This window comes from Rhinolophus sinicus, linkage group LG10 (assembly GCF_036562045.2).
Source record: "Rhinolophus sinicus isolate RSC01 linkage group LG10, ASM3656204v1, whole genome shotgun sequence".
NCBI classification, from domain to species: domain Eukaryota; kingdom Metazoa; phylum Chordata; class Mammalia; order Chiroptera; family Rhinolophidae; genus Rhinolophus; species Rhinolophus sinicus.
Window position 1 is genome coordinate 95,315,366 of NC_133759.1, and position 19,406 is coordinate 95,334,771.

The 19,406-nt window shown below is 41.4% G+C and overlaps 1 protein-coding gene across 8 annotated transcripts in view; it reads right to left on the reverse strand.

Annotated features, from left to right (window-relative positions):
• Positions 1–19,406, reverse strand: part of EBF1 (EBF transcription factor 1) — a 377,481-nt gene that overhangs the window by 28,737 nt on the left and 329,338 nt on the right. For all 8 annotated transcript variants that reach the window (XM_019740480.2, XM_019740489.2, XM_019740473.2 and 5 more), the window contains exon 11: positions 5,556–5,644. In XM_019740480.2, the coding sequence (XP_019596039.1) occupies positions 5,556–5,644 (89 nt within the window). The remainder of the gene's footprint in view (positions 1–5,555; positions 5,645–19,406) is intronic.

Genomic DNA, 19,406 nt, shown 5'->3' on the forward strand with positions numbered 1-19,406 from the left:
AGCCACCTTCCTTGCAATCCTTATCTATCACATGGCCACCCTGGCAGCTCACCCTCCATCTCACCAGCTTCTTTACTGACACCTGCTGGAATGAAGAACAACCCTTGGCTCCTTGGACAAATGTAACCCTTCCTTTCTCCTCCCCTTGGAGGGCAGTTATAGGCAAGCACTTAAAACACTGTGATCACTTACAGTAGATTAGAATTTTTTATTGGTGCCGTGTTGCCATAACAACACGAAGACAGCAGATGACTTAAGCTAAGCTTGCAAAGCAAAAGGCTGCTCATCTGGCAGTTAAAATGAATACAGTTCATTTCACAAGTTTCCCATATGGACTCTTAGTGTATGGTGATGAGGAGACCATATGGTGAGAGAAAATGCACTGAGAACAATTGGGTTCCACTGGCTGAGTGGGAAGTGGGGAGAGAAAACCCGGGTGAGAGATTCTGGTGTGTGTACTCTCTGGGTTCAAGGTTTGGTGGAGGTTTGTTTTGGTTTTTGTTTGGGATGCTTGTTTTCCATAGGGGTTTCACATTTCTTAATCCATTCCCTAATATTTCAGCTGTGCAAAATGACAAACATCTTGCAAATTTTGCAATATCATTCATCACCAACTGTCAGCAGTGTTTGCAAATCTGACTTGCAAGATCTTTTAAATGTGTTGTTCTTAAAAGGCAACAGTACTAAGTTTCTAGACAAAGTGCAGGAAAATTTAAGCACTTCTGACAAGCAGAAACATTAACAGTAATCATTTTAAAAACACTCGCATCTTTTGCCTGCATGTTTAGCTGTAAATAATGCTAGAATGTATAAAAGCTTTAAAGTAAAAATGTAATAAATACTTTTTATTATGTTTCATAAAGAATAAAAAATGCCGGGAGCCATGTATGTGCGTTATCTATACATGCAAATGTATCGAGATGGATAGCTCCCACTCTTCTGACTACTAACCAGATTGGGGACCGGGGAGGACAGCTTGGAAAAGGCTCTACAGTCAATTCTGTACTATACATGCTTCATAAAAGATGAATATAAATGCATTAGTTAGACACGGTGAGCTAAATTAGAAGGTCAGGCAGGGCTGGGAGGGCTGAAAAATCACACAACCAATGAGTGTAATTACTCTTTTTTAAGTCTATTAAGTGGTGTTGTTCTATCAAGGCTCAGGGGTATAGGACATGAAGAACAAGATAAAGTAATGTGTATTTATTACTCCCGCTGGATCAATTTACCAGATATTTTCAGCTCCATAAAGCAAAATACACAAATGCTGCCTTTGTTACTTTTTTCAAACTGCTTTATTTTCTCCAAAAGAGGGACTGGCTGTTGGAGACAAACCGTGTTTGCCCTGTGGAGGTCCCCACGCCAACCCCCCTCAGTGGGGAAGTGAAAGAAAGCTGGTGAGAGTTTAAGGAGGTAGGAAGGGGCTGTGGTGGGATGAAGAGACACGCTAATCGCCTCAAGGCAGAATTATGTGGGTTTCCAGATGCAAGAGAAAAGTGGGAACTCGGCGCAGTGGTAACAGTGAGGCTTCTGAGCCCAAGGTCCTGGGTTCGAATCTGTTTCCCACTCACTAGCTGTGAAGTTGTAGCAAGTTACCAGCCCTCTGGGAACTGTGGCTCCTGTGAAATGGGGAGCGCCCACCTGACAGGCAACTCTAGCTCCCATTCACTGAAGTCTTGCTATATGCCAGAGAGATCTCTTTGCAGAAATCATCATTTATACCCAACAACAACACTGTGGGGCAGCTGCTTTATGAAGGAGAAAACCTAGGCTGGGAAGGTTGAGTCACGTGCACTGAGCAGTGGGTCTGGTTTTCAAAATCCATGTCTGTCTGACCTGAGATCCCTCTCTCTTGGCCTCCATGCTCTTCAAAAACCTTGATAAAGCCACACTGGGCACACAGTAGGCATTAAGTAGACCTTATCTGCCTCTTGGGATCCATTGCTAACACAAGGAATGCCAGCTAAGCTCAGGGTCTGCTCTCACTGCCTTTGCACTAACACTCGCTGACCACTCCAGAAGACAACCAACAAATTGCAGGGAGATGGAGACACCGCTGGCCTTCACAACAGACAGAGCTCCTTGCTCAATGTTTCTGGATTGCATTACGCATCTCAGCTCCACCGAGTTTCTGACTGACCACAGTCCCCAGCCCTCTCACCTCACCTCTACATTATAAAAAACGTCAACCTTCACCCCCAAATTGGTCACATGCTGCTCTGGCTCCTGCCAGGATCTAGAAAGGAAGGCGCGTCTGTGTGAAACAAGAACAGAATGCTGCGATTTAAAAACCTTAGCTTGCCCTTCCCCATGTGCATGTGAAAAAGAAAACCAAACAACATCTGGGGTTAGCATAATTATAGTATTTTAAATTTGTGTGTACAGCAACTATCACTAATGGTGACTCTCAGGGACACAATCATTTACAGAGGTGGGTTTAGCTTGCTCCCGTTCTCTCATTTGGTAAACGGGAATGATGTCTGCTTTCCTGACTTCTCTCACAAGAGGGGCTCCAATAAAACAAAGCATGTATAAGTTCTTTGAAAAAGCACAAGCCAGTATACAAAGGCATATTATTATGGAAAGCTGTCTGCTTGGTCTTTGGAGCCGTTTCATTTGACAGAATATGTGGGTGGTTGTATGAATCTAGCTTTGTCTATTCACAAACACATGGGTTTAATAAAGTACAGTTTGTTTTTTAAGGTGTGTGGTCCACGGCTCACTGAAACACTCCTGTTTGACAAACACTGACCATGATTCTACGAATGGGCGGAGCCCATTTTTGCCCCCCTAACAATGGACAACAGGGGGAGAAATCTCCCAGCCCACAGGAATACCCCGTGCTGGCTCCATCCGCCACTTCCTGACCCTGCTCTTGAACTCTCACTCCACCTTAACATTCAGAGCCAAGAGGACAGCCACTGGTCTGAGTCACACAGACAGCTTCCTGGGGTGGGCTCCAGCCACAGTCCTCACACAGGCAAGTGGTCGATGCAAGCTGTGGAGTGTTTCCGTAACACACAGATGCATTGTGTCCTTGCTTACTCTTCCCAAACCCAGGGAAAAGGAGCTAGGAATGTCACCATCAGGCCACCGGGGATGAAGTGACACATGCCTGTGCTATTTGCTCAATACTTCTGAACGTGATATGCTACCGTACGATATTTTGAAAAGGAAGCACACAAAACTCCACCTCATATTCTTATTTCTCTTCTTTCTTTATGAATAAGAAAACTACCACCTGGCTTCTTTGGACTTCAAGCTTCAACCAGATTTATTTTTCTATTTTTTCAATAAATATTTACAGAGTGGCAACTGTGGACCAGATGCTATGCCGAGGGCACCCACAGGGTCACCTCTTTTTATCCTTATGTGATCCCCATGACGTCAGCATGATGATTTTACAGGGGAAGAAACTGAGGCACAGGAGAGAAATCATATACTCAACTGCTCACCAGGATTAGGATTTCCTGCTCTGCAGAGACGGGTGGGAGAGCTCTCAGGAGCAAGGGTCCCACTCTGACCCCCGGGCTACCTTTTGTTGAGTGCTAAAGAAGTGATTAAAGCGGCAGTGCCCAAAAGTGGGAACTGTTACGTCTCCATTTGACAGAGAAGGAAATTGAAGCATGGAGAAGTAAAGAATTTTGCTAATAATAATAATAATTATTATTATTATAATTTTGACCCACATTACGTACGTAATTAGTCATTTCCCCTGCTCTGAGTTCCACCCCCACCCCCCAACCTGCCTCTCCAGTCTCTGCAGCAGACTCTAGAGACATCAAATGTCACGGGCAAGGTGAAGATGATCCCAAAATGGAAACTGGGAAGAATCTGGCATTGCACTCAAGCCTTCTTTCTACCAGAGACACCTAAGGCACCGACCACTGGGTGGACATTATTTAGTGTGCTATAAAAGTACCCATTATTGCCCCATGGGAAATGCATGGGAGCTAGGTTCTCGCTGGATGGAGGAGCCTACAGGTGAATCCAAGGCACATCTGTGCTGTGCATAGAGACTGCCATTCACGACTATTATGAGGTTATGGAATTGCTCACTGAGAGTAAGGCAAGGCCAACGGGAATAATGTGTAAGATGTGTAAGAGGCCCCTTCCAAAGACAAGGACGTGAGCAGACTGACACGTCCTGTGACTTCTTCCTCGGGTGACATGCTGTTAAGGAGTGTTTACAAGGTGAACAGCATTGGGTGCCAGTGAGGCTGTTCTGAGAAGCTGAGGGTAGAGGCTGAAGGCTGTGTGGTTCTTCCCGAGGTCTATAGGTAGAGGATAAACGCTTCTGCTAGTCACGAACCTTCCTCCCTTTGAGCAGCCTCACGCCCTCACCCCCATCCAGAGCCCCTCGCATCTGCATAGCGTTTTGTGGGGGCAGCTCTGTCAGGGACAAGGCTCTTTCCGACAGCAGGCTCTGTCTCCCTGGGCGGCAGGCATACAGGTCGAATGTGATGGTGAACTGATCCCCCAAAGAGGTTCGCTGAACTAGGAAGGATGCCAACTTCACGTTCATCAGGACTTTATGAGGCGAAACAGACATAAAGTGACCTAGCCCTAGACCTAACTGTGGCAGGAGAGCACCTCTCACCTCCTCATTTAATTTATCATAGTGTTCCCTTGTGAAATTTCATTTCAGTGCCAGTAAACAGTAAATGGCAGCTCAACGAATTCTGTACTTTGAACTCCTTCGGCATTTAACTGCTCTCTCCTCCGAGTGCTCACAGCAGAACTTTGGTTGCAAGTTTGTCAAACGAGCCTGTTGTTTTCTGAGACGTATAGTGGTGTGTACTGCAAGCTCTCCCACTCAGGGCCCAAGTGCCCCGGGTACAGAGGTGGGGATATTCCTCATATGGGACAACAGAAGTCAATAAATGTGGATTTCCTTCTTTCCACATTGGTGATTAATGACACGTGGCACCATGACTGCTGTTACTCTACCTTAAATTCTTGTTTAATTTCTCACCTTTGTGCCTTATTTCCCCTCTTAGGGGGGCTGCCTCTAGAGGGAGGAGGGTCTGTCTCATTTGCCCGCTTGCGAGATCTACCAGTATGTTTTATTTTGCCTTCTGGCTCTTCTCCCTTCACCAGGGGTAAGTATGGATTTTCATGTAGGTAGAAAAGCACTGTTCTTTTTCCTGAGAATTGGGATGATGTAATGATGAAAAACCTGGACTTTGGAGCCAGGCGGTTTAGGTTTGAATCTCAGTTTAGCACTTTACATACTGTGTGACCTTGGGCAAATGATTCAACCTCTCTGCTTATTTTCTTCTCTAAAATAGAGGTGGTACTAGTACCAATCTCAGAGGATTTTTGAGAGGAACAAAGGACACAATACATGTAAAATTAAGCACAGTATTACCTGGCACATAAGTGTTTGCTACTTTTAGTATTGCTTACCTTGTAGCAACAAACACACAAAGCACAAAAATATTGATAGAGTTGCTTATCTACGAACTAATTTTTATCAGTGGCAAAGTTTCCTGCCAATCACCCAAGCCCAAATTTCCAGAAACCATAACCCAAAGAGGAGGTATCCTGACCTTTGGCAAACGCTCAGGGTCGCCAGGATGCCGGGGAATGACCTTCTGTAACCTCTGGAAGCCATAGTCGATGGTGGGTTCATTGAGAGCTGCAATGAAGAAGTCACGGGATTAGAACAATTTCAGGAAATAAGACGGAACATAATTGCAACACTGATGGTGTGGAAATAACTAGGGAGTCCAGAGCTTAATTGATATCTCTGAATTAGATTATGAAATCATCAGACAAGTGTGCCCTTTGCTGAACATTTCAACCATCTAGTTCTGCTATTACCATGGTGGGGAGTGACTCGCTCAAAAGAACAAGGAGTAGCAGGTATTGACCTCTGTCTGCTCCACTGGTCAAATTCTATATTCCTTACATTATTAAAAATAGAGAGTAAAATGGTATTTGATGTGAAGTTTTAGGACCCACGTCAGTCAGAAGCTGAGGTCAGAATGCTCAAGGGCTTATCTGAGGGTATCTACAGATTACAAAAAGTAGGAGAGTTAAAAGTACTTTCTTAGTTGCAAAATCTCTCGTGGAAGCTGACACAGTATGTCCGTGCCTCCTATGGCATTGAAGCCTCCACGAGTGTGGTGAGGGACAGACGACAGGAGTCTTCTCGGCATAGAGAGCCTAGTCCACCCTTGATGGAGTCTGCAATGAGGTCAGCACTGAAAATGCCCTTGATACAACACATCTAAAATGATGGACCAATTCACCAATATCAATATTATTTCAGGAAAAAGAGCAGCCTCAGTGGAGCACTAGCTGAGAGCAGCCGGATCTCCAAGAATTCTTTAAAAGACTATAATAATAATTGGTGACAAAGGGCCTTGTTGTACTTATACTGACTACACCTTCCTCACAGTGTCCTCAATCTAAACACAATACAAAGTGGACTCTGGTCTATCATTCTCAAAATTCCTCCCCAGGGTATGAAATCTCTTCAGCCTCCCTCACCTGGTGACAAAAAGATGGGAGCTCCATCCTATACAGGTAACCCCCATATCCTCTAAGTAATGGGTGGGTGGGTAGGTTCTTTTTTTCTTTTCTTTTTCAGTGTAACCAAAGTATTCAACTGCGTATTTTCTCCCATACTGAATAAAAAGACAATCTTTGTAGTTCTGACATTGAGCTATACATTAGAAAACAAGTTGCCACATGCTTTACTTAAAATGCATTTCCATTAACCTAAATTTTAAAAGTAAGATTCATACTACTACTAACTTTAAAAAACTGTATTAAATTCAAATAGGTCCCAAGGCTAATGGAAGCAATTTGTATACCAACCCAAACTGACTGGCCCACTTTTCAAAATACAGGTATGATAATCTTGTGGTTTTAAAAGGACATTTAAATTGAAAGACTGTGAATTTAGTACATAATTATACCAATAGAACCCTTTAACTTGTCAACTTGTAAATCTAAAAGGCTATCAATCATTTCTAAAGAGGAAATAAACCTTAAATTCCTTGATTGACAGTGCTTACTTTTTATGTAAGAAAAAATAGGAGGAAAAAAAAAAAAGCTGCATAAAGTGGCCAGAAATCCATTTACAAAAGTACATTGTTTTACATAGGTGAGTAAAAAGCCAATAATTACACCTCCAAAAGATACATAAATCAGAGTAAGTACTTTTTCCTCACTTGTATATTTTAAGTTAGAGCGAACTTCAGGTAACTTTTTATTAAAAAGATTTTTTCCCAAATGCAATGCTTATTGAAGTTGTTAATAGAGTAGCATTTTCATTTCAGATAATGTAATCATTTTTGCAAATATGAGATTTAGCCATGCTCCCCTCCACTCCCACCGCTTTCCAAACAGTAAACTTTCAACCTGTCTCTTGTGGAAATTAACTAAAATTATACCCAGGTGTACCAAATCTCTCTATCTATACTAGTATATGAGTCAAGGCACAATATTTATCATTCCTCCCATTTTATGATTACTTTCTAAACCCTTGAGAAGAATTCTTTTTTCAAATTAGACTTGTAGAGAAAAAGCCATAGGACCCGTTGTGCAGGGAAGCTGTTACTCGTAAAATCCACGGCATTTAATCAAGAAATGCAGGAGGGTGAGAGGAGTGAACACGCAGGTTTAAGTTACACATCACATCTATCCCCCCACCCACAATACTAATTGCCAACCACGAAGTTTAACCATAAAAATAGCTTTAAGCAATTAATTGCATCATTTTAATATCTGAAGACATCATTCAGCATGCTGAAAATTCGAATTCTTGGTTTTATTTTTCAATCTAAGCTACCAACAAAATTTGAATTGTTGACCCACCCCTTCAGTTTTCTGCATAATGAATTCATTCCTACTATGTCAAGGAACTGTGGTTGTTCACTGAATGACCCTCTGATGTATGGGGGTGGGGAGGCTGTGTTTCTCTGGCCATATGGCGAATGCACAGCAGAATGACTGACACTTAATATCTGCAATTAAGAGAACCAATTCAAATATCATATGGAACTAATAGCTAAAGAGCTGAGGAGAAGTCATTCTGCTGCCACAAAGAGTAATTGAATTAGATATATTATACTCATTATTCAAAGAAAAATAAGCATCTACTCTGTGGAAGTACACTATGTGAGAGGAAATACTTCAGATAGTAAGACAAAGGCTTTTAATTTAGTTCCCATGCCTTTATGATTTGCTCTATGCTCATATCTTTAAATATGTTAACCTGCCCTCAATTTACATATTGAATATGACAATGAATTGTCCAGAGCTGTACACAAAGATAACACAAGAGGTATGCAAAGCTCATTGTCTTAAATTCAAAGGTGCCTGATGATTTCAAGGACTGCACTGACCAGAGACAAAAATTAAGCCAACTACTGAGTGGGAGGGAGCATATGACAAGGATTCTTTAAAAACAAACAAACAAAATAAAAAACAAACAAACAAAAACAACAACCTGAAAACAGATTAAATGTGTAGAGAGGAGGATGCTTAAATGATGGCATACCCATGGGATGGAATATGGAGCGGTCCACAAAAGCAATGCTATAGGGAGAAAAGTATTTCCTGACATATTGCTAGGTTCAGAAGCAGATTACAGTGGCACATGTACAATATGGGTCCTTTTTTTTTTTTAATGAACATACAGAGAGTGAAGAAAATGTGTCTGTGTATAAACTGCCTAACAGTAGTTATTCTAAGACGTGGGTCTTAGAGTACTTTTCTTCCTTCTCTTTGTGCTGTGCATTCTCTAAATTTTCCACAATGAACATGTATTACTTTTATAATCAGAGAAAAAGGTTAAGAGCACGAGATTATTGCTGAGATGGAATTTGACCTGCTTGTATAAAGTAATGACATAAGAAATTATGCCTTAAAAGGGGTCTGTATACCCTTTTAATAACCTTGCATAGGTTATTACAGACCATAAGAAAAATAAGTAGTATACTTTTGGCCAGTTGTATAAATATGTGACTATTCATAAACTCTCTGAAAATCAACAGAGAAGGTAACGGGGAGGAATCATAAAGAATGGTATATTTATTTCATCAGTGGGGGTAGTTGTACCTTAGGGACATACACCTACCCTGCAAGAATGTAATATAAAGTTAATCTTTCAACAAAGTGACCTCATTGTATTCAAGCACAGGGCTCAGGGGACACCAGTAGAAATGGGACTAATCAATTTTCTCCCCTAAAACTGGGGACAATTTTGAGAATCTAGCAGAGAAAGGAGAAAAAAAAACTTAATTGAGCATAATTAACTACAAATAAAGAAGCATGAGCATTTTAGGTTGGGGAAAAAAAAAAAAAACAGATGAAGCTGTAAATTGCAAATGGAACGCATTGATGAGAGCAGCTTATGTGGTTCTGCTTCCAAACTCCCAGTCCGTACCCTCCGAATAGGGTTTGAGAGGGCATCACCCTAAACCAGTTAGGGATGGAAACAGAATCAGGGAGGCTCAAAGATTCAGAAAAACCCATAACCTCAAATAAGAAAAGCCTCAATTTTTAAAATGATCAGAACAAAATGGGACCAATATGGGCATTTAAAAAATTCTACAAGATAATAAATTCTCCGTGGATTCAATAATCATTTTTAGTGCCTACCATGTGTTCAGACGGCATCTGTAGAAATTAACTGTTTTGTGCCACAACACCCTAAGCCCTTAAAAATGAACTTTCTGAAAGGTATGTGGAATCCAATCTACAAAGACAGGTGAACCACTTTGACTGTGGAGCTGGAACACGTCTCTGAGCCTCACGGGCAGGCTTCCCTTCTGCCCAAGAATCCATTCTCTTGCCTCCGTGACAGTCAGATGGTACGTCCCCACCTCTGATCCTGTTTCTGGCATAGCCTTCACCAGGGTCACACTACACTTAGAGGGGACACGTGGATTTCAAGAGTGATCAAGTTATCGGGGAGCCACAAACATTTGAAGTCAAGATGGCTTCCACTGTCCTGTTCAAACTTAGAGGTAGACAGGTGTTAGCTGAGGAAGCTGAGGAGAACCTTATGGAGCTGTGTACCTATACTATCGTAAGTCTGGAACTTTCCTATAAATGCAGAGAAAGCAAGAGGACATGGTTCTACACAGGAGAGCCGGCTTGCAGGGCAGACATATCAGCTGAGATTTCAAAAAGCCCTTCTCATAGCTATGACACTACTGGGGCTTGGCTGTTGGTAGGCAGCAGAGGATGTATGTGTGGGACTGGCGTTTCAGCTTCCTCGAAGTCATTTGTTTTCAAAAAGTAAAAGTTAATTAAATGGTTAAGAAAAATCAAACCACTTCATCGAGCCGTGTGTTGGGACTGCTTACAAGTAAATGGCTTTGGATTCCTTCCCAGTCACCCCTAAAGGAAACCAGTAACTTTCTGTGCAGAACCGGTCTGCGAAGAGCCCTTCTCCTTTGGGAGAAGGTCCTGGTCAAGACAGAACAGCTCTGGTTATGCAGAATCACTGTTTACAGGGTCCAAATTTTCATGCAGCATGAAATGCCATATGCAGATAAAATTTAGAATAATGCAACTAAATTTTATGCACTAACGCTAATGACAAGTTTACCAAGTCCATGCAAAACATCTGATAATGAGTAAATCCTAACTGAACATATATATATATGGATTGTGCCTCTTCGTGCCTTTAGTCTTTTTTAAATCCACTTTAGGAACACATCAAATACAGAAAATTCTGTTCAAGGGGATTCATTTGCAAGTTAAAATCATGTAGTCAAGACGGATACATTTTCAGTTATGAAAACTGATTTTTTTCTTTTCAGAGTTTACTGTCAGAGAAATCACTGCTCCGTCCTTCTTAACTTCTTGAACACTTATTCCTGGAAACAATGGAAACGAGAGGCTGGAGAGTTGTGTTCCCAGCATTGGGGGGAAAGTGCTTTGGTTGCCATTCCAACGTGAACGCGCAGAGTTCCCTGCTTTTATAGCTCAGCGGCTCACTGCAGTGTTTTAACATATTTCTGGGGTTTTAATTTCCTTTTTTTAATGGTTGTGTGACATGATGTCATTTTGACTGGAAATAAAAAGAAATGCAGATATTAGGAAGGTCATATTTATATTCTATTGCCATTTAATGTCCAAACAAATATCTAGACTCTGTGCCAAGTAATAAATAAAACCTCAGAGCAGAGGCAATGATAAAACCAGCACCTGGGTCTCCAACCTTCCCTGGTGACTACTCTATATTTGAACTAAAGGAGTAACAGCAGAGCATTTCCCTTCAAGGCAGATCCATTCTTGGCATGAGAGTTATTACATATGTGTCAGGCAGAGCTTTTTTCTTCCATAATGGCCCCATTTTTCTCTCCGTCACTAAATTAACAACCAGAGGTAAACAATAAAACAGCAAGTTATCTTCACAAACCTATCTTTAAGACCAAATTTAAAATATATAACCCCCCCCTAAAAAAAAAAATCAACCAGAAACCTACACAAGAGCCAGAACTATGGTTAATAAAGAGATTTGCTGCATTTCCAGACATTTGGACATTTCATTGCTTCCTAGATGGCTAATGCACGAATGGTATTCAGGGTCGTCTGTCTCTTCAGTGGAAGGGATCCACTCCCTAAGAAACCTAAACCCAATCCCTTGCAAGAGAAGCCCCTGCTCGCAGTGTGAAATGCTTTTCCAGCCTGGCGCCTTGCCTCACGAGCCAGTGAGGTCCAGGAGAGCTTTGGGAAGAGGCTCACTGAACTGCAGAAAGCTGTAACTGAACCAGAAGGGTGTCAGGATGAAGCCAACATGGGCAGAATCTACCAACTCAGGAGCCAAAGGAAAATTTCCAAACTGGCTTTGAACTTGCTCTGACTTCTTATTTGTAGTCTTCAAACCTCTTGATGTGTGGCAACAACTATAAGATTCAAAAAAAAAAAAAATCAAGCGAAGGAAGTAATAACCTCTCTCTACCAAAGGTACAATCAGTTGGCATGTGTGGCCAAGTCATTTTTACAAAGTGCGGAGCCAGAGCACGCAAGGTAACGATGGGAGGGAGGAAGGGAGCTGGAACGTGGATGAGAGCCCAGGAGGATGAATGCACGGACGTGTGGAGAAAGAGATGCTAGACCCCGAGTACTGTCCCTTGGAATGCAAGGAGCTTGCGTATGTTTCGAAATTAATAACTCTTCCAGAAGCAAAAGCAATCAAGAGCAGGAAGGAAGAATTAAGAGGGACTTTCTTTTGTTTTTCAAAATGGAAATAGCTTTACTGTTTTTCTAAGTTTAAAACAAATACATTCTTATTGTATAAAAATTGCAAAAGACACACAAAAAAAGGGATAAAAGCCCCATAATAGCCCCACTCATATAATCTCCATATTAGTATGTATGCTTTCAGACATCTTCACAATACTGTTTTATATAAATATAGATTATATACATATTTATATCCACTTCATTCTTTTTAATGGCTGTAGCTTGTTGTATTATGTGGCTGGCCATAATTTACGTAACAAATCCCCTGTGAAAGGGGATGTATGCTTTTTTCCCCCAAATTTTCACTGATCTGAGAGTGCTATAATCAACAACACTCAGGAGAGATTCTTGGATATAGCAATATGCACATTTCAAGTCTTTTGATACATATATTTCTTAACTATCCTTCGTAAAATGTATACCAATTTACACTTTGACAGCTACTTTTAAAGACATCTGCAAAAGAAAACTAATTTTTAAGATTTTTGCGTCCTGAATGCAATTATTCTCTAAAATATAAGCACCTCTGAAGGTTGTTAATAGATATTAAGGCTCGCAATAACTACGTTAGAAATGTCATTTTAAATACATCCTGATACGAGACCCTTTTCTCAGCAATATCAAAGTGCTTTATGGGTACTATCTCATTGGTTCCTTCAATATGCTCTTGACATAAATGCCAGAAATTATTACTCACAACAGGAGGTGAGAAACTGAGGCACAGAAAGAGCTAGCTGCATAAATCAGAACGAGTGTTTCACGTACTACTACCAAATCAATGAAACTTTAAGTTTTTTGGTGTTTTTTTTTAATGAATATCTCTGAAACAGAAATATCTATGAAAGAGAAATCCAGCATTAGGAGGAATCCTTGTTCCCAGACTCCTCACTTTACACAGGAGAACAAGTTACTCGGCTTGATTTCTTTACGTAAAGCTCACCATGTCATCCAACAAAAAACCATCTGGTGAAGCCATCCTGGTATTTGAAACTTGCCCCACAAATGATCAAGAAACTGGTTTTTCTGTCTCCCCAAGTTCTACTTCTAGGTCTGAGTTGGGCTCTCAAAAGTTAATTTGTCTTTTAGGCAAAAGAGACCCCAAATGCTGTTGCGCTACATTAAGCCAACTTATTTCACACCACGCCCAGTTGGTATTTCTAGAAGATCCTTGGTGAAAAGCCACTGGCAGAAGGGGAGCATCTCTTCATAAACAGACCCCTTTCTTGCCCTGGAGGGTTACACTCTGTATCTAAACCGGGAAGTAGGTGAGCATCCAATAATTAGGGGAAAGTGTACCGCTCTCTAACTGTAATAAAGCTGATGAGAAAGTTGCCCGTGGTTGGGTGTGATGTGCTCTGAACAGCAGGCCTTTCAGGAGCTTTGATTTAGATTTCCAAATGTGATGCAAGGGAAAAAGTAACATTAAATCCCTCAAACAAACAGAAGCATGAAGATCTTCATGGATTTGTTTATTTATTTATTTTGCTTTCAATCTTTTTCATTTTTTAAAAAAATTTTGGATCATTTATGATTAGGTTTCAAAGCCAGATTTGCTCATTGGAACAAGAAGAGGATGAATTTTCGCTGTGTAATGGATGATGGTGCTTAAGTACTGAAGACCAACACACTCTGTCTTTCTTAACGTTTAAGGGTAAATCCATAATTTTCTCCCCGACTGGCATATCATCTGATATAACAAGAGTAATATTCCTTCTATAATTGTTCTTCAGATTTCTTCCCAAAGACTTTTGACAATAACGGTTACCAAGGGGGTAAAATCACCCAGCCTGTCTGATAAACATGTTTTCTTGCGTTCCCACCCCAGTGAGCGCTTGACACCACACTTTTATCATCCAGTGTTTGTTCAGAATGAGCTTAGAACAGCAATTGCCGGGAATAGGCAGGCGATAAACCGCATTGATTTAACACATCTTGTTTTCAATCATGCTTGGATTTTCTGAGCACGCATTTTTCCTGTACTCTGGCTTGTAGCTTTTATCTGACGAGCTGATCCCTTTTCACTGGAAAATGAAAAGGTCGCACAATAAGACACGGTTTACTGGAACTTGAACACGCACCAGGGAAAGTATTTTAGATAAATACTGTCAGACATAGTGGAGCTGAATTTCAACAACACAATTGCTAAACAACAATACTTATTACTCTCCTAGAACAAGCTACCAGCACCTTATGGCTCTCAGTGGGGAACGGCACCGAGTCAGGCTCTGAAGCGAAGAAACCCTTCTCTGAGCCTCGCGCTAACCAAACACAGAGTTCTGAGCTGAGGTCTAACTTGTGATTGTTAATATCACAGTTTTATGCGACAACTCGAATCACTGTTCCCACTGTTCACAGACTTGTTTCGTCTAAACCAGTGGACAGGTTTTGGAAGAGTTGGATAATAAAGCGATAGCAGAGTTCTGCAGACTGTCAGGTTGGGAGGAGAAAAAAAATCCCAAGAAAAGTGAAATAAAAGTAACTCCAAGTAATCCATTCAGTCCACTAATAAGACAGAAAGATACTTGTAACTTGCAGATACGAGAGTCTTAAGTGAATTTCTGGTAATATTTTAATGGAGTCAAAGAGAACTTATAATAAGCCTAGACATTTTTATCAGTCTAAACTCCAACCTAAACAGCATCTCGATATAAAATAAATGGAATCAGGCTTCTTTAGTGTCGACCCAGCCTCTGTAATTATCATCGCTGTGTGCCACCAGCCTTAGATTCAGCCAGAGAGTCCCTTTACCTGAACTACGTTGGAGACCATTCCCTTTTAGCTATAACCGGCATTCTGAGTAGGACTTTGATATTCATTGTCTACTCCAGAGCTTCTCAAACTTTCCCTGTTCACAGTACCTGAGTGTCTCAGGAAGCTATTCACAATGCCTCTAAGCCAAAAGGAATATGCCAAGAGGCTCCGTTTATTAATCACTTATGTCCATCCGGCTTACTATTTTTATAGTCTAACTTAGTAGCCATTTGAAAAAATATATAAAGCAATTGGAAGAAAAGAAATCTATCATACTTTTATATTATTCTAAAATAAAAACAACAACTTACTAATGGGGGGGGTGCCCCTGTTGGACACCACCCAACTTCTCAATCCTTGGAATAAGACTGGACATCAGCACCCTCTTTTCTAGTAGTCCCTGTTCATTTGCACAAGACACTTCCTTCTGACATCCAGGACTGCTGCAAATTCAGCTGTGCAAAGGCATGACACCATCCAAAGGAATGCAGTATAATCAAATGCTATGAACTAGCTCAAATTAGTACTTGGTGTGGTATCTGACAGACTGACAGCATCACTTGTTTCCCTCGACTTTAACATACCCCATTGCACCCATGTAAGTTGACAGGGCCACCTTGGGGCATAAGTTTAGGGAAGATAGATTCACTCAGAAACATAGAATTAATTACCTGCGAAGACGTCACAAGGATCCGTGGTATTCATTCATTGTACCTTTTCTTCTAATAATTATTGTAACAGCAGCATGAGCTAATACTTCCTAAGGACTTACTATATGCCAAGCACTTTACATGGATTGACCTACCTAACCTTTACCACAACCCTAAAAGTAAGTAATAGTGTTATTCCAATTTTTCAGAGGAGGAAACTGAGGCTCAGAGGAGTTAAATATCTTCCCTAAATCCACAGAGCTAATGAGTGAAAAGTCAGAGATCCAAACCCAAGCAGTGTGCCTCCTACAGTATTAACCTCTTTGCTAGAACAACCAAGTGAAGACAACCAAGAGACCTGCAGAAGAGGTCTCTAGGAATTTTGGATTACAGGGCTTTTCTAATGCTTTTCTTGCTCCCCATGTATCCTTCTATCTGCAATCTACTCTAGTCTTTTTCTTTTTTCTTAACTTACATCCCATGGAAACCTTTGTCTTTTACTCCAGACCTCATTTGACTTCCATTTCTCTGACAGTAGTCTTCTTCACTTTGTTCCCACCCTTTTGGAGCAACACACAGGGAGATTTGTATCCAGACTATCTCACTGGCCAGCGATGCACCTTTAAAAAGGTCATGTTCTTTAAGGCTTCCTTATCTGTAAGTGAGGGTGTCATGGGGTACTGTTTGTACCCCGCTTAGCACATAATAAACACCCAACAGGCATCTGTTATTACTAGTACCAGACTACCTGCCATGTGCTAGAAGTAGGGGCAGATATGGGGAACTCAGAATTAGACACATTGACATATCCCTCGCTCTCAGGGAACTCCAGCATCTACAGGAGCAGAAAGACGTAAACAGAATTCTAGAACAATGTGATAAATACATATGAGGATGTGTTATAGAATTCTAGGAGAACATCACGTGTGTTTCACTTACACTTGGGGTTCAGCCTTTCCTCCCACACTTACACTAATGCGAAATTACACCCCAAAGAATTCCACCACTTCTGATGCTCAAATAGTACCCTGAAATCAAGCTCTATCTATAGTAGGACACGACTGTTTGAAAACAACATAAGTTTTGTGACCAATTGGGAAGAAAACTAGAGAGAAGGCACCTAATCAAGATGGGAGTCTTTCCTAGGCTTGGGGTGTTTTACATTGTTTAATGAATTTCATAAGATTGGAAGCCTGCTGAATACAAGGCCGTGTGCTTAAGATGAAAAGAAAAAGCAATACAACACAGTCCAGTTTCCTATGCATCCCCAGCTGGAGATGATTCCGTTTGAAAATCTCTCCCCGGCACTGTGATGCACCTTAAGGAGTGCCTGATCCAGTGGGGAAGACAGGCCTGTAATCAGCGGCTGCAAAAAGATACCAAACAGCAGCATTACTAATGTCCTCATAGTATATGCACAGAAGAACTAAAAGATAATTCTCCAGTGGAGTCAGGGAAACACTTACCAAAGAGGTCATATTGGAGTGGGGTGTGTAAGGATAAACAGGACTGTTCTATTGGAAAGGGCAGGAAAAGCGTTCCGGGCCACAGAACAGCACAAACAAAGACACAGAGATACAAAAGGGCATGATGTGTTCAAATAAGGTTGTGTATTCCAGTTTGTGGAGAGCACAGCTTACATAGTGAGAGTATGTAGGGTGTTGAAGAGTAACCATGAGGCAGTATTGGCCTCCCATGCTGGGCCAAGAACCCTTTCTGGTAGGCAACAAGATGCTATTTAAGGTTTTCCATATCATAGGAGTGACACAGTGAGAACTGTATTTCGAAGACATAACCATAAGAGTCCAATAAAAGGTAGTTTTTAAAGTCAGTACTATTGCAATAATTCAAATGGAAAATGAAAGACCAACTAATGATGAGGCGGTCACAGAGAAAAAGGGAGATTTCAGAACTATTTTAGAATAGAATTTACATGACTGCATTAGCACGTTAGATGTGAGGGGTTAGAAAGAACGGAGGATGAATCTGACACTGAATTTACCTGGCTGGGTGGACAGAGCTGCCATTTAGCAGAACAAGGAAAACAAGAAGGAAACTGTATATGGAAGGAAAAAGTCATGAGTTCCATGTCAGATATGCTGCGTTTTAGATGCCAATGGGACATCCACGTAAAAATGTTTACTCCACAGTTGCAAATAAAAGCCTGAAACTCAGGAAGAAGACTATGGAGCTAATGTTCTGGGTGATACCAAGATGTGGGTAATAGCTGAAACTACGGGTGTGAGCAGAGAACCAAGGACAGACATTGCTGTGGGAATACGTACAGTTAAGGAATCCTTACAGAAAGATTCAGAGACCAAAAGGACAGAGGCAGGTCAAAAACGTAGAAAGAACACCGGGAGAGAATAAGGTCACTGAAATTAAATGGGGAGCTTAACATCGAAAGAGTTTTTGTCCACACCATCTAGTGTAGCTGAGGAATCAGCCAGGAGAGGCCTGAGGAAAAACTTGCAAAGTAGACCATTCCAAGAGCACTAGCACAGGTGTAGGCACCGTTTTAGAAGACTCGGGAATGCTTTAACCCAGAGGCTCCGGTTTTGTTTTGTCTCATGCAGTAACCGCCATACACAGGTCTGAACACACCAAGTGAGTCAGGCTTGTTGGCAAAACCACTTGCCCAGCTGAAGCTTAGCTAATGACAGGAGGTATATGAGAGAGCAGAGGGCACTCAGGCCCAGACTGGAGTCAACTCAGTCCCCCCAAAAAGTGTAGAACTCTAGGTGCCCTGACACAAAAGTTACGATGCCAAGTTCACCTTCAGATTTGGTCAATTACTGCTAGTACAGTGGGAAGGGAGAGGATGAGGGGATTTTCCATGGCTCTTGGTTTTTATTCTGCTCCAAATCTTGACGCCTCTCTTTTAAGAAGAGGACGGAACCACTTGGTCACTTGAGGCGCTCCAATGAGGTTCTTCTTGTAATCTACTTTCGATTTGGACTTGTGAACCATGGAGGATGGGGTCTTCTTGCCACAAAAATACTGACGAACTACATTTGTATATGTAACCAGAATTCAATCTTCTCCTTTGGATGCTGGTGGTCTTAATATTGGTCCCTGATGACTTACAATCAATAGCTGTTTAGTTAAGCAATTCACTTGCTTTTGGAATGACAGTTATTGTGTGGGCAATGGGTATGTGGCCACTTCCGCAATAAGCCCACGTCTCCTGATGGAGTGAACATTACAATCACACATTTGTTGCTATTAGCTCATGAGACGCTGGAAACCAATTTTGAAAAGCAAGTAATAAAGCACCACATAAAAAATATGGTGTAATTACTTCTTGGTCAGGTTAAACCTACTGTGGAGATAAAAACCAAAGGGAGCAGCAAGAACCAGAAGTGGGGTTTCTGTAAATTTGACACTGGTTCTGACCTCCGGTAAGGAAAAGGCTTCAACCGCCCTCTACCCCCCACCTCAGCCAGGTGCATAGAAGGCTATCTGTGTTGCATGTTTACCAAATCTGTTGAAAATCGCTTTAATGAATTTATCCCAGTAATGCTTATGCCATCTCTCCAGAGCTAAAGAGAATGGACCAGTCACTACATGATGGACCCAAAGTCGTTCAGATTCCCATTTTAATTTAGGCCCATCCCCTAAACATAGGGGGGCCTTGGAAATGAAATTGGAGAGCAACCACCAGGCTGGTATAATATGTTCTCTAAATGTAGAGGAAAAAGAAGAAAGTTGGTGGAGTGGGGGGGGTGGAGGGTTCTATTTAGAACATGAACCACACTGTCCAGGAGGTATGGAAATGCTGCCTAT